The sequence below is a fragment of the Canis lupus genome, chromosome 3 (assembly GCF_048164855.1).
Source record: "Canis lupus baileyi chromosome 3, mCanLup2.hap1, whole genome shotgun sequence".
Taxonomy (NCBI): domain Eukaryota; kingdom Metazoa; phylum Chordata; class Mammalia; order Carnivora; family Canidae; genus Canis; species Canis lupus.
The window spans coordinates 11,582,715-11,597,220 of record NC_132840.1 but is presented as its reverse complement, the minus strand read 5'-3'; the positions used below and the strand labels follow the sequence as shown (position 1 = coordinate 11,597,220).

General features: G+C 41.0%; 1 protein-coding gene and 1 long non-coding RNA gene across 2 annotated transcripts in view; one reads left to right on the top strand and one right to left on the bottom strand.

The window, feature by feature from the left end:
• Positions 1–248: 248 nt before the first annotated feature.
• TAT (tyrosine aminotransferase) lies at positions 249–13,158 on the bottom strand. The gene is made up of 12 exons (XM_072817745.1): positions 13,015–13,158; positions 12,167–12,413; positions 11,922–12,026; positions 9,140–9,207; positions 7,690–7,848; positions 7,155–7,293; positions 6,484–6,536; positions 5,148–5,300; positions 4,183–4,311; positions 3,771–3,854; positions 2,939–3,037; positions 249–1,433 (listed from the first exon to the last, which is right to left on the bottom strand). The coding sequence occupies exons 2-12, from the start codon at positions 12,399–12,401 to the stop codon at positions 1,293–1,295; spliced, it is 1,365 nt and encodes a 454-aa protein (XP_072673846.1). The 5' UTR covers positions 12,402–12,413; positions 13,015–13,158; the 3' UTR covers positions 249–1,292.
• Positions 8,495–14,506, top strand: part of LOC140628405 (uncharacterized) — a 30,751-nt gene continuing 24,739 nt past the window's right edge. Inside the window, exon 1 of the long non-coding RNA XR_012026653.1 lies at positions 8,495–9,324. This is a non-coding gene — a long non-coding RNA (uncharacterized lncRNA). The remainder of the gene's footprint in view (positions 9,325–14,506) is intronic.

The window sequence follows — 14,506 nt, the reverse complement described above, 5'->3', positions numbered from 1 at the left end:
GAGTTGAAAGTGTGAAGTCAAAGGCCAGAGGTTTATAATAATAAACTTCTTAGTTTGCCTTGTTTGTAAAGTAGGAAGCCAGAGTTGAACTCCCAAATAAAATGTTTTAGGCATAGTGTTTCTTAAATAGCTCCAAAGGTCAGTACATGGACAAAGAAATAAATAAAGCATCAATCAGACTGAACAATGAACAGCACCTGGAAATATGAATTCCCCACAGAGGAGAAAAACCACACCACAAAAGAGCATACTTAGTAAAATTTATTTTTTTTAAAAAAAGAAGAAAAACAATAATTTATGCCCTTGGCAAAATAAAGGATCTTGTCAATATAAATGTTTCTTAGAAAACATATGAAAAGATAATATAATATATATATCAATAAATCAATATCAACATTACAGCAAAAGCAATGATTCCATAAAAATGATAGGATATTTCTGGACCTTATACCACAGTATTTCTGGAAGGTCCTATGATTCCTCCTTTTTTTTTTTAAGTATAGATGTGCCCTCATTTTAAGTAATCCTGATGTACACATATCTAAATTTAGAAAGTCCATTGATTACCTTTACAATCAATAATTCTATTTATGTATGTATGTGTGTATGTAATCTCTGCACCCAAAGGGGTCAAACTCATGACCCCAAGATCACAAGTCACATGTATGGACTGAGCCAGCCAGGTGCCCCATGTAATCAATCATTCTTCAAAAAAAATCAATGAGAAGGTTTCTGTAAGGGATCCGTCAAATCAGGAAATTTTGCTAATGTGTTTAAAATCCAATTAACCAAATATATGTGTTCCCAACGTCTTTCGTTATAGTTCTATTGCATAAAGCGAGGTATATACCTGAAGTGAAGCAGTAACAGAATTGGGCCTTAGACCTGACTGGAGAGTGTGTTCTTACTGATATAATATGAGGAAATGTTTGGGGACACAAATTTTCTCAATCTCTTTTTTTCTCTCATCATGAGCTTTAACTTTTCTTGTCTCTTCCACTTTCTAGTAAATTTTGCTCACCTCGTACTCTCAGGAGAAAAGGAGGAAGTCATATAGGAGGGGACATATTCAGGAATGAGTGAGTCACTCCAGAGCAGAGTGAGAGGAGAATCTGGGATTCAGAGTGTGTATGTGGACATAGCTAGGGGAAAGCACGAGCCATTCTGAACCCCTGATGTGCTTTCGAGGCCCCTCTCCCAGTAGGGGTGCCTGATTCCTCTTAAGGAACAAGAGCAAGGCCTAGTCCAGCCCTCCCCAGATGGGGCACCTACTCAAGAGAATGGACTTGGGCCTATTTGTCACACTCCTCCTGGCTCCCTTCAGCACAATGGTAGTGCAGCTCGCAGAACTCCTGGATCCGGCTACAGGCCTCCAGCATCATCACTTTGGGGACTGTGATTACCACTCGGAAGAAATTCGGGTACTCGAAGCACTGCAAAAATAAGAGCCCATTATTCTCATAGCAATTGAATCTGGTACTAAACTCCCCTAAAATGACCAGGGTCCTAATCAGCAAGAAGCAGCGATGTCATTTATTCAGAGCTATCAGTTTACTCAGTTACACTGTGGAAGGTGAAATGAAATGGTGTCACTTTTGTCACAAGGTTTTTTGTTTTTGTTTTTTGTTGTTTTGTTGTTTTTTTGTTTTTTTTTCAATTTATTTATGATAGGCACACAGTGAGAGAGAGAGAGGCAGAGACACAGGCAGAGGGAGAAGCAGGCTCTATGCACCAGGAGCCCGACGTGGGACTAGATCCCGGGTCTCCAGGATCGCGCCCTGGGCCAAAGGCAGGCGCTTTTGGGATCCCCTTTTGTTTGTCTTTTAATGTTACAAGGTTTTAAAATGGAGCCAGGAGGTCATTGAGGAGATGGACTGTATGCACCTCTTCACCAGTGAAACTATGAACTTTTGAACTAGGCCAAACCACAAATCTTACAAGGACTCCTTAGTTACTTTTTTTTTTTTTTATAATTATTTTTTTTATTTATGATAGTCACACAGAGAGAGAGGCAGAGACACAGGCAGAGGGAGAAGCAGGCCCCATGCACCGGGAGCCCGACGTGGGATTCAATCCCGGGTCTCCAGGATCGCGCCCTGGGCCAAAGGCAGGCGCCAAACCGCTGCGCCACCCAGGGATCCCTCCTTAGTTACTTTTTACTGCAACTTGCTATAGTAAGAGACTGCTCAGTGATAGTCTTAATAACCAATCATATTTAGCCAAGATTAGTTTCCTGTCACCAAACAATCAAAATTCTTTATAAACAATATATACAAGCATTCCCTTTTGTCTTTAAAAACCCTTGACTTTGGGCATCTAGGTGGCCCAGTCCATTAAGCATGTGCCTTCACCTCAGGTCATGATCTCAGAGTCCTGGGATTGAGCCCCACATCGGGCTGTCAACTCAGTAGGGAGTTTGCTTCTCCCTCTCCCTCTGGGCTTACTCTCGCTCTCTCTCTCAAATTAAAAAAAATTTTTTTTTTCTAGAGAGAAAGGCAGAGACACAGGCAAAGGGAGAAGCAGACTCCCTACTGATGTGGGACTCAATCCCAGGACTACAGGATCACACCCTGAGCCAAAGGCAGTTGCTCAACTGCTGAGCCACCCAGGCATCACAAATAAAATCTTAAAAAAAAAAACAACAACCTTTCATTCCAGGGGGGTTTGGGGGCTGGAGGGTGGGAAAACTTGTGGGACAAGCTTGTTTCCCTTCACCTACAATGTATGGCCACAACTTTTCTTCCCAGTACAGATGAGATAATGATGGAGGAGAAACAAATTTTAAATAGAGGCCACAAGACACATCAGTTTAAATCTTATCAAATAAGAATACATTTTCTTGGCAGATGAGAAAAATCAGGTTAAAGACCAGCTCAGGGAGAGCTCCTGAGGCTCTAGAAACGGTTGAGAATGTCCTGAGAGAGACAGAAGCACTCACCGTGGCTGGGAGGCAGTGGACTGATTGTTCAGCAACTAACCGCTCTGTGAACTCCACATCATTCTCAAATTCTGGGAAATGTTCCATCTCAATTCCAACCTATACCAATAACGGAGAGAGGCAAACTTATCAGAAGGAGGGAAAAAACAGGCCAACTCCCTAAGCTATAAATTAAGGTAGGGACTGCTCTAAAAAAATATCTTGGAACTCTACTACTAGTAGCTAAGAGTTCTAACACTTAGGAGCTCAATGAATTTTTCATAGGGAAGAGAGGATATATTTATATTAATATTTTAGTTTTTTGAAGCATTCCTTTCTGGACCATGATAAATGAGAGCTACAAACAGAATGCCAGTGTTTCTCTTAAAAAGGCAATATAAGCATTATGGGCCAGGCAATTCTTGACTGCATGGAACAATCCCACCCATTGGAAAATATTTAGTATCCCCAGTGCACAAAATGCCAATAGCATCCCCTCACACACTCGCCCCAAGTCATTCTGCAAACAAAATTCCCATATATTCTCAAACACCTCTAGGGAACCAGTATCATTCCTAGTTGAGAAGTACAATCATGTGGAAAACCTCTTATTTGTGTCTTATATCTTCTCTGTATCTACACATAAAATGGTTTTCTGAATTGAGGCATTAAGTCATTTTAAGAGGGTTCTTTTTTTTTTTTTAACACTGAAGTTAAATCATGTTAGTGGGACAATTCAGAACAAGGTGATTCCTAAACTAACTGGCCCAGAAACTTAGCTGGTTGTCTCTGTGAGTGCTGCAGACTGGATTCTGCTTGCCCCACAGCAAATGCTTGCCACCCACATACTTACCATGAGGTACATGGCCCCGGAAGGGCGGACTGGCCGGAGTCCAGGAATGGCAGCCAAAGCTCCATAGCAAAGATCAGCATTGGACTACAAGAGGAGGCAGAAAGAGGTCAAGGATCCAGATTTAAGTAAAAGAAAACCAAAAATAGAGCCAACACTGAAGGCAGGTAATTTAAGCCTGCTCTGCTGGCATAAGGAGTCAACGAGAAAGTCCTATCACCTGAAGCCTTTGGCCAGGAGCAGAGTGAATTGCCAATGAGAGAAATGTAAGGGTAGATGGTTGCACTGATGCCACATAATGGAACCGGAAGCCCCATAGTGGAATATTGCTGCAGAAATGAGGACCCATTATTCCTAATTCCACTGGTGGCTTTCCCTGAGACTTCCAAAGTGGAAGGCCACAGGCTGCCCTTACCTTCAGGAAGCTCAGAGTATTTTGGTAGAACTCCTGAGGGGTGCGACGCAGGATGCTTTTCAGAGCTCCCTGGACGATGGTGCAGGGCCCCAGGATCCTCTGACTCAGCTTCACCAGCCCATCTCGGATCTAAAGTGCCCCAGCAAATGTATTAATTATTTAGCCTTCCTTAAGCATTCCAGCTTTGGGGACTTTTGTTCTGACCTTTTTTTTTTTCCCATTGGGTTTTTAATCTCTGGGGAAATGATGGTCCTAGTGGATCAGACCACCTGGGTTTTTGCCCAGCTCTGTCACACACCTCCTGTGTGACTCCGGGCAAATTAGACAGCATCTTAGTGCCTCATTTTTCTCAACCATAAAATGTAGATAATACTAATCCTGGCCTTGTGGGGTTGTTATGAGGATTAAATTAAAAAGTATATTTTGAAGCACTGGCACACTGTAAGCCTGCAAACAATACCTGGTATGATTAGAGCTACAGTTTCCTTTTTTTGTGATCCTAAAATTAGAAGCAGATGGAGGGATCTCTGGGTGGCACAGCGGTTTAGCGCCTGCCTTTGGCCCGGGGCACGATCCTGGAGATCCAGGATCGAATCCCACGGCGGGCTCCCTGTGCATGGAGCCTGCTTCTCCCTCTGCCTGTGTCTCTGCCTCTTTCTCTCTCTGTGTGTGACTATTATAAATAAATAAAAATAATTTAAAAAAAAAAAAAAGAAGCAGATGGAACTTCTTCACAGAACCAGGTATAAGAAAACTGAGTTCTGGAAAGGAATAACTAGTACCATCTTAAGGGCATCTTTCCAGGCACTCAGAACTATAGGGCCAAAAACAAAGAGGGAAAAAACAACTCTACAACAACAAAATCACCTCCTAACCACTGTGCATACAAAGTATAATACACACACACACACACACACACACACACACACACAACTAGACATACCATTTCACCACATTGCTCTTACCTCATTGCCAAAAATGTCTCTTCGGTCATGGATGAGGATCCAGCCCAACCTCCAGCCAGGAACCAGCCAGCGCTTGGCCAGCCCTCCACAGGACAGGATGGGGACGTTGCTGCTCAGGGTAGCCAGAGGCTCAAATTTGGAATCCGAAAACACCTGAGGAGAGGAGATGCTTGTTAGAGTTGTCTTCTGGCTTACTTTCCTCCAAACCCCATGCCTCCCACTCTTTAAATTGTATAACTAGGGAGAGGGCCTTTCTCATTTCTGGGCTCATTTCTACCCTGAAGCATGACTAGGAGCCCAACAGACTTTAAAGGAGACTATCCTAAGACATTTAACCTGGTGTTTGGTCTGGATTAAAGGAAGCCTACAATGAGGACATTGACCCTAGCCTGGGAATATGTACAACTCAGTGAAGCTTGCTCTAAGGAATGAATGCCTGTTGGAATTAGAGATCTAAAAATAAAATAGAGGCCCACAACGTGTTGTCTGAAATTCCTGGGCTCATATTTATTGCAGAATGCAGAACTGTTTGGATTTTGGATAAGTTATGTAGCACATGTATCAAATATTATGTAACACCCCCAAGGGCAGTGTGGGACAGCACTTTTAATCAAGCATATTAACGTTTTTCTCTCCCTTTCCCTACATTTTTGACAAATATATGGATCTGTGAGATACATAAAATATCTACAAATATCTTTATATCAGGTTAAATCAGGTTTTTCTACCAAATGAATTTCAAAAATAATCAGATTTTCATAGCTTTTTGGACTTCAAAAAACTGGCGAAGGGGTCGCAGATCTATATGTACTTTTTTAAGGGGAGAAAGAGGAGCAGAGGGAGAGAGAGAGAGAATCTTAACCAGGCTCCATGACCAACACAGAGCCCAACACAGGGACTAGATCTCACAACCCTAAGATCACGACCCGAGCTGAAATCAAGAGTCAGATGCTTAACCAACTGAGCCACCCAGGCGCCCAAATCTATTTATACTTTTAAGAGTGGAGGGATACTGGGACTCCTGTGTGGCTCAGTGATTGGGTGTCTGCTTTCTGCTCGGGGAGTGATCTCAGGATCCAGGATTGAGTCCCACATTGGGCTCCCGATGGGGATACTACTTCTCCCTCTGCCTATGTCTCTGCCTCTTTCTCTTGGTGTCTCTCATGAATAAATAAATAAATCTTAAAAAAAAAAAAAAAAGACTGGAGGGATACTGATTTGCTGCACTGAAATGATTAAGAATTACTTCTGGTTATTCTAGATGCCACCTCTAAAGGCCCTGTGAAATAATTTGGAATTGAGATTATTGTATTGATATACCCTGCCCAAGACTTACCATGTCTCCATAGATCTCATCAGCTAAGATGGGGACGCACTGCCTTGCAGCCACTGAAAATAAGAGAAACAATCATTTTTAAGGTGAATTGCCTTAGCAATTAATATTTACCAGGACTTATTTTACTTTGCATTTCATGTTTGTGTGTGTGTCTGTGTGTGTGTTTTAAAGATTTTATTTATTTATTCATGAGAGACACACAGAGATTGAGAGAGAGAGAGAGAGAGAGAGAGAGAGAGGCAGAGACATAGGCAGAGGTGAACCAGGCTCCATGCAGGGAGCCCGATATGGGACTCGATCCCAGGACTTCAGGACCATGCCCTGGGCCAAAGGCAGGCACTAAACTGCTGAGCCACCCAGGGACGCCCTGTTTTCCTCTTTAAGAACTATAAATTCTTCTTATACTCTTCCAGGGTACAGAGCCTAAATCTGCCATTTAGTCGATGGATATTTCAAACCTTCACTTCCACATATGGGGATGAGGCAAATGTTTCCTTTTCTCCTTGTAGACAACTTCTACCATTCCAGTGGCACACTATTTACTGGAGACCCCAGTGGAGCTCCTGCATTTCCATCCTCAGCTAGGAACTGACTCTTTTCTCATTCCAGGAAACAGATAAAGGATTCCATCCCCATATCTACTCCTATCAAATGAGGACTGATGCACTTACCAGCCAGAATTTTCTGGAGATGACTTTTACTGAACACTGACCCACAGGGGTTTGATGGATTATTAACAATGAGACAAGCTGTCTTTTCATCAATCAGAGATTCCAGTTGTTTCAAGTCAATTTCCCAAGACTTCTCTGGCTGGGGAGGGAGAAAGGGTGAGATTAAGATGATTCTGAAAAGTTTAAGGGGAATACTCACCTAACAGTGTCTTCTAAATAATAAAATGTGTTTCTGATCCCACCACCCACTTCCAGATCTTTCTGTGCTAAGATAATGGTCATATATTTTTATGACGTAGTAATTGAGCACTTGAGTCTAAAATTAAAAAGTTGGGCAGCCCTGGTGGCGCAGCGGTTTAGCGCTGCCTGCAGCCCGGGGTGTGAGACCCAGGATCGAGTCCCCGCGTCGGGCGTCCTGTGTGGAGCCTGCTTCTCCCTCTGCCTGTGTCTCTGCCTCTCTCTCGCTCTCTCTGAATGAATAAATAAATAAATCTTTTTAAAAAACTAAATTAAATTAAATTAAAAAGCTGTTTACCAATAAATTGTAGAGTTTGACCTCAATTCCCATCGATTCAGCCAAAGTCCTGTAGAGAGAGAAACCAGGTCTCGGAACTAGGATGTTTTGTCCTGGATTAGCCAATACAGCTAAACAAAGTTCAATAGCCTGACTGCAGCCACTGGTCAGAATGACATCCTGTGAAGAAATAAAAGGTTTAGTTTGTTAGGGGTTCCAACAGCAACAGGGGAAAAGAGATTGTCAGGTGAGTGGGAAGCAATAATAAACTTACTTTCCAAGTTCTCAGTAAGGTGGTAAGGACTGTACTAAGCCAAAATTGAAAGAAATTAATATATTTATGTATGTCCATTTCTAAATTTTGAAAATGTTGACCACTTAAAAGACAAAAATTACTTGGGGCACCTCATTCAGTTAAGCAGCTGGCTCTTTTTTTTTTTAATTTTTTGAATTTATTTATGATAGTCACAGAGAGAGAGAGAGAGAGAGGCAGAGACATAGATGGAGGGAGAAGCAGGCTCCATGCAGGGAGCCCGACGTAGGATTCCGTCCCGGGTCTCCAGGATCGCGCCCTGGGCCAAAGGTAGGCACCAAACCGCTGCGCCACCCAGGGATCCCCAGGCAGCTGGCTCTTAATTTCGGCTTGTGCTATGATCTCAGGGTCATGGGATTGAGCCCCGAGTCAGGCTCCACATTCAGAAGGGAGTCTGCTTGAGATTCTTTCTCTCCCTCTTCCTCTGTCCTTCCCTGCTCGCTCTCTCTCTCTCTCTCTCTCTCTCAGATAAATAAATAAATAAATCTTTATTTTTTTAAAAAAAGAAGTAAATCACTTTGAAAAAGACATGCCATTTGTGACTCATAGGCTTCCATGAGAGATCATTATGACCTTGGACTTTTTCACTTGGTTATTTATTTATTTTTGACCAGAAATTTGAAGCCTGACTCTTCTCTGAAATGCAGTCTGAGGGCACTTCTGTCAAAAAATATCAAACGCACACAGTAGACAACAGAGGGATAGTGGCATTTAAACTTGGCACCACCATCATTTCAATATGCCATAGCATCTCGATCTTCCCAACTGAGTGAACCTCAGGAGAATGAGGGAAGCTACAAATTTAAGAAAGATTCTATTGGTAAAATCTTTAAAATGTTTATGTGGTGTTTATAAATTACATTTTTTTAATGATCTTTTGCAAAGAATCAAATATAGGGGAGCCTCTGAGTTCTTTGAGTCTCCTTAAGACAGGACACCACATAAGTTGTATGCAACATCATTATCATACTATAATATTAAATATAATCATGGATTAGTGGCCTCACTATATGAGAAGTCCTCAAATTGCTACAGGGAAATTCTCCACACCTTTTGTTACTACCCCTGCGACCATTTATTCCTTGTGAAATAGAAATGAGGAAAAAGGTACAGTTTGCCCAATACTGTTTCAGAGCTGATACACTGTCTAAGGCATACCTTAGCTTCCAGGGGTGCCTCGGGCCGGTGGTAATACGAAGCAATCTCCTCCCGACTGGATAAGTAGCCTGAAAGAGTGGAAGGAAGAAGCCGGAAGTTTGCATCTGGCAACTGACCACTATGCCCTAGAGTCCAGAGGGCTTCCAGCTACCTTCTGCCCCTGCTTAGAGCACAGTTCTATTCAGGTTAGTTCTCACCCACAATGGAAAAGAGAGACTGACTTTATGTTTTACATTTTTATAATAAGTTCAAATGTATGTATGAAAAGTATGTAAAGTTCAAATGTATAATAATAAGGAGAACTTTCCAAACTATGAAATACTCTGCACCATCTTGGTTACTGTGATTGTTTTATTTTTCATAAAAACAGAAAGATTTAGATTATTCCTAATCCCTTCCAGGGACTATGTTTTTTGAGAAGTTATAATCAGGATGCCTGGGTGGCTCAGTGGTTGAGCATCTACCTTCGGCCCAGGTCATGATCTTGTGGTCCCAGGATTGAGTCCTTCACGGGCTCCCTGCATGGAGCCTGCTTTTCCCTCTGCCTCCGTCTCTGTGCCTCTCTGTGTGTGTGTGTGTCTCTCTCATAAATAATATAAATAAAATTTTTTAAAAAAAATTTATAAGCAATGCATTCAATACATTGGGTCCCTTTTAAGTTTTTTAGATCATATAAGATACCGATTAGGGATTTTGTACAATTTTTTCTTTCAAATTCTATTCTTGGACAACATTTCCAAATGTTGGCTTATGACCTTGAAGTAGAGTCAGCATCACACAAATTATGTTTTGCAAAATTTCTTTCCAAAAAGATTCCATTCAATCATAAAGTCCAGATGCAATATTTCACAATATTCCACATGGTAGTTAAAGATAAATGTCTTTTTTTTTTAAGATAAATGTCTTGAAGTTATATAAATCAGCACTTCCTTAATTATTAATAAGGAAGAACATTTTCCTAGATATATATTATGATCTATATTTCCATTAGCATGAAATGTTCATATTCTTGAATATTTGTCAATTGGAGAATTGGTTCTGGTTTTTCAGGTTGAATCAGTTCCCTAATACTTTGGGGATAAAAGTTATAAGCTTGTTTTATTTTTGGTCTTATTTTGTTTTTATTTTTGTTTTATGAAACTGTATATATAATCAACCTAAAAATTATGTCCCTCAGACCTCTTTGAAGTGTTTTTGAAATTCTATTTTAGCATAAAACTGGATTTGTATTCTATGTTAGAAATATGTACTTAGGGGACACCTGGGTGGCTCAGCGGTTGAGTGTCTGCCTTCAGCTCAGGTCGTGATCCTGGGATGCCAGGATCGAGTTCCGCATCGGGCTCCCTGCACAGAACTTGCTTCTCCCTCTTCCTGTGTCTCTGCCTCTCTCTCTCTGTGTCTCTCATGAACAAATAAATAAAATCTTTTAAAAAAGAAAAAAGAAATATGTACTTAGGTTTTGCATTTGCAACAACATGGATGGACCTATTGGGTATCATGTTAAGTGAAATAAGTCAGAGTGAGAGAGATAAATTCCATGATTTCACTTATAAGTGGAATTTAAAAAACAAATGAATGAACAAACAAAAAAAGCAAAATTAGACCCATAGAGAACAAACTGATGTTTGTCAAAGGGAGATGGGTAGGAGGATGGACAAAATGAGTGAACAGGACAGGAAGATACAGCTTCCAGTTATAGAATGAGTAAGTCATGAGAATAAAAGGCACGGCGAAGGGAATATAGTCAATGATATTGTCATAGCGTCGTATGGTGACAGATGGTAGCTACATTCTCAGTGAGCACAGCATAACATATAGAGATTTTGAATCACTATGTTGAACACCTGAAACTAAAGTAATATTGTGTGTCAATTATATTCAAATAAAAAAATAAAAATAATTTTTATTTTTTTAAAATAATTTTTAAAAAAGAAAACATGTTGCTAGGTGTACAGTATAGACAGTGTGGAACACTGAAATAAAGTCAAAGGATCATGTATTTTATTAAAATGTCTAATGTGGAAATATTTAATAGATGGAGACAGTTACACCTAAGTAAGAATAGGATATGAAAAAAAAAAAAAAGAATAGGATATGGGCAAAATGGGTGAAGGGGTCAACTGTGTGGTGATGGATGGTAACCAGGCCTTTGGTGGTGATCACTTTGTAGTATGTACAGTTGTCATATTATAAAGCTATACATCTGAAACATATATTTTAAAAACACCTAAATAAGAATACTTTCTTTCTGTCAGAAACCACTTTCTAACCTTCAAGAGGACAGCCTATTCTTTATATTCTAGTTTATTTTTATCTCTTTAATCTGAGACAGTTACGACTGCATTTGAATGTGATTAGAACCATAGTTAACTGTCGAATGTATAAAGAAGGAGATATAAAGCCAAGAAGCTATTAACATAGTGCAATAAGTAAATTAATTTAGGACCTAGAGGACTCAGTAGACAAGCAGCTGCAACTAACCTCAAGGCCTTCATATGAGAATTAGCAATGATAGGATAGGAGTGCTATGTGAGAAATAAGTATGTGAAGGGAGCCAAGAGAGGAGGGGCTGGTGCGCCAAAAAGACCAGGAAAAAAGCTGGACTTTGCTGGCTGTGTTTGAGCATTCTAAGACCTCCCCAAATCCAAATGACCATTTTACTTTAGCCTCTCTTTAGGAACCATGCATCAAGGAAGCAAGGGAGAACTGCTAGAAATTTATTCCTAATAGAAGAACACTAAAGATTTGGAAGCCACCAGAGGGAGTCTCAGGAGAAGCTTACCAATGGAGGGGGCATAGCCGTTATACTTCCCCGAGTCCAGGGCATCTTTCATTGCCTGTGTAACTTCAGGGTCTGTAGGCAGGTTTCCGAACACAGTAGGGTCGCCTTTTCGTGGGAGAGAAAAAAAAAAGCCATCAAGATGTTACTCTTCTAGGCCCAGTGCTCAGACATCCCTTCTACTCCTATCTTCTCCAAACAGTTGTGAGACACAAGGATCGCCCCTCCCCAGAGTGTCCCCAACTCACCAATAGACAGAGCAATTGTGGCTTTATTTGGATTTGGCTTCACCTTCGAGCTGTCCACGATGGCCCGGATGGGGTTGAAAGTTTTGTTAGACATGTCTGAAGGCCTCACAGACCATCTGGCCTTCCTGCCTTTCATTTTTCCTGGCAAGGAGCTTCTCCCACCAATATTGACATGCACATCCAGGACTGAGGGGAGGTTGCTGTTGCTGTTCATCTCAATCACATATGGGTCCATCACGAGCGAAGCCTATGGGGAAAAGGATGTCCCTGAGACACCAAGAACAGAGCACCATCCTGGGAGGCTATGTTTGGACCTAAACATCAGGGTGATTTCACTAGACATCTTTTTCCAAACTGCACTGTTTTGCTACATTTCTCATGCTTTCTTGTGAATGAGGGGAGTTTTAAGACTTTGTCCTGAGACAGAAAATAAAGTAAGAACCCACTGTATAATGTTAGCAAAGACCATCCCATTGCATTCTTATCTACTGTGAGATTTGCTGTGTACAACCCTAATGCCCATAAAAGTGCTCTGAGTGAAACCGAGGGGAGATGACATGAAAATCGTGAAATCATCAAAGACTATGTGTTGCCTCCTTTCAATGCGAAGGCTACCCAAGAGTCTCCTAATGCTTCAACAGACTGTGTCTTGCCCTCTGCAAAACCATTCTATCTGCAAAACCATTCCACATTGTTAGAAATTTAGTGTTAATCTTGTCATGAGTAAAAATAAAGCCCTATTCCATAAGTATCTTACTGCTCTGTGGAAAAAGAAGTTAATACACCATAAAGAAAAAAGCATACATCCCAATCACCACCACCAGATTAGCTGAGGCTTGAGATTTTACCTTCTAACTGAAGGACAAACAGCCTCCAAGTAGACAAACCTGGAAGCTCTCTTGATTCTTCTCTACCAGGTCACAGCGACAATGGCCTCAGATGCAATTCTTGACTCCTGAAATAGTCTGCACAAATGGGCGTTGGGCCTGGAACTTTTGTGCTATTGGTTAGGGTGAGAACTGGGTGGCCAGCCCTCCCTTCCCTCCCCTCTTCACTTTCTGCTACTTCTCACCTCTAACCCTTCCCCCACCCCCACCACCAGATCAGGAGTTTGTCCTCACTTCAAATATCTGGAATTCTCGGTGTTAACTCTTTCTGAGCACTTTGTGAGACATTTGAGAGGACTGTCAGAGGTATAGTTATGATTACAATTGGCAATTTTTATTAAATCTCTTTTGGTACAAAACAACATATTAAAAAATGTTTACAGTACAAAAATGTGTAAAATAGAAAGTGAGAGTCCTTCCTTGTACCTCTATATGCCCTATTCTCACTGCCGGGGATAGGCAGTGGTAATGATTTGGCCATTTCTATCCATTCACCAAGATGGAGTAGGAGGTGGGTAGGTAGATATATGATAAATACATAGATACAAGATAGATACACAGACATAAATCATAGATTTTCAAAACACCGAAGGGATCAGGTTCTACAATTTGTTCTGCAACCTCTATATTTACTTCCTATATCTTGCACTCCTTTCCCTGTCCACGAGATTCTACGCCAGTCACAACAAAGTGGGCGGTTGAAACAAATTAAATCCTACTCAACAAATACCTAGAAGACAGTGTGGTCTTCGAGGCAACTAAAATCTGTGCAATATTATCTTGTCCTGTGAATTCTCCTTCATTTACCTGTATGGAGTTATTGGGAGAATAAGATGTCAGGTGAGATCTAAACAAAACAACTTCGCTAAGCACACACAGCAGAATTCTCAGCATTCTAGTGAGCCTATGACTAATACCGTCCATTCAAGGGTTAAAAGAAGCCTCAGAAAAAAAAAAAAAAAAAAAGAAGCCTCAGGAACTCCATGGCTCAAATCCTATCTGTTTATTTATTGGAAGACAAAGGGTTGTTACATAAGTTCTTTCTTCTCCATTTACTTTTGGGTGATTCGAGTCTCCAGTGGGGTTGAATAACCTTTTATTTTTCTGGACCTTTCATCTCTTAGTACTTTGAAGAACTTATCTAACACATTGCCTTCCCCACTCCAATGAAGCAAGCGTTTGCCACTTTGTCTTACCAGTGGAGCAGCAGAAGCACAAGGCAAGAACAGGAAGCCAGTCAGGTCAAAGAGAATTTAAGTTCTAAAGCTGGAAGCCAGATACCCTGAGCTAGAGACCTAGGGCTGTTCTGTTTCAAAATGCAAGTACACAGCCCTGTTTGTACAACATCCAAAGACAAGGAGAAGGAAAGGGTTGTCAGTTCTGCTATTTGGCACCCTACAGCAAAAGGCAAATGGCTTCTTTGTTTTACTAAACAGTAGGTAAACATTGTACA

Bases quoted from the DNA above. Each gene is read 5' to 3' on its own strand.
- TAT (XM_072817745.1), bottom strand. From the start codon at position 12,401: ATGGACCCATATGTGATTGAGATGAACAGCAACAGCAACCTCCCCTCA. The intron at 9,208-11,921 runs GTAAGCTTCTCC...CCACTCTTTCAG, and splicing joins CGGCTATGCCCCCTCCATTG to GCTACTTATCCAGTCGGGAG. The intron at 3,038-3,770 runs GTAAGTATGTGG...TTATTGGTATAG, and splicing joins CCGGGGCCATGTACCTCATG to GTTGGAATTGAGATGGAACA.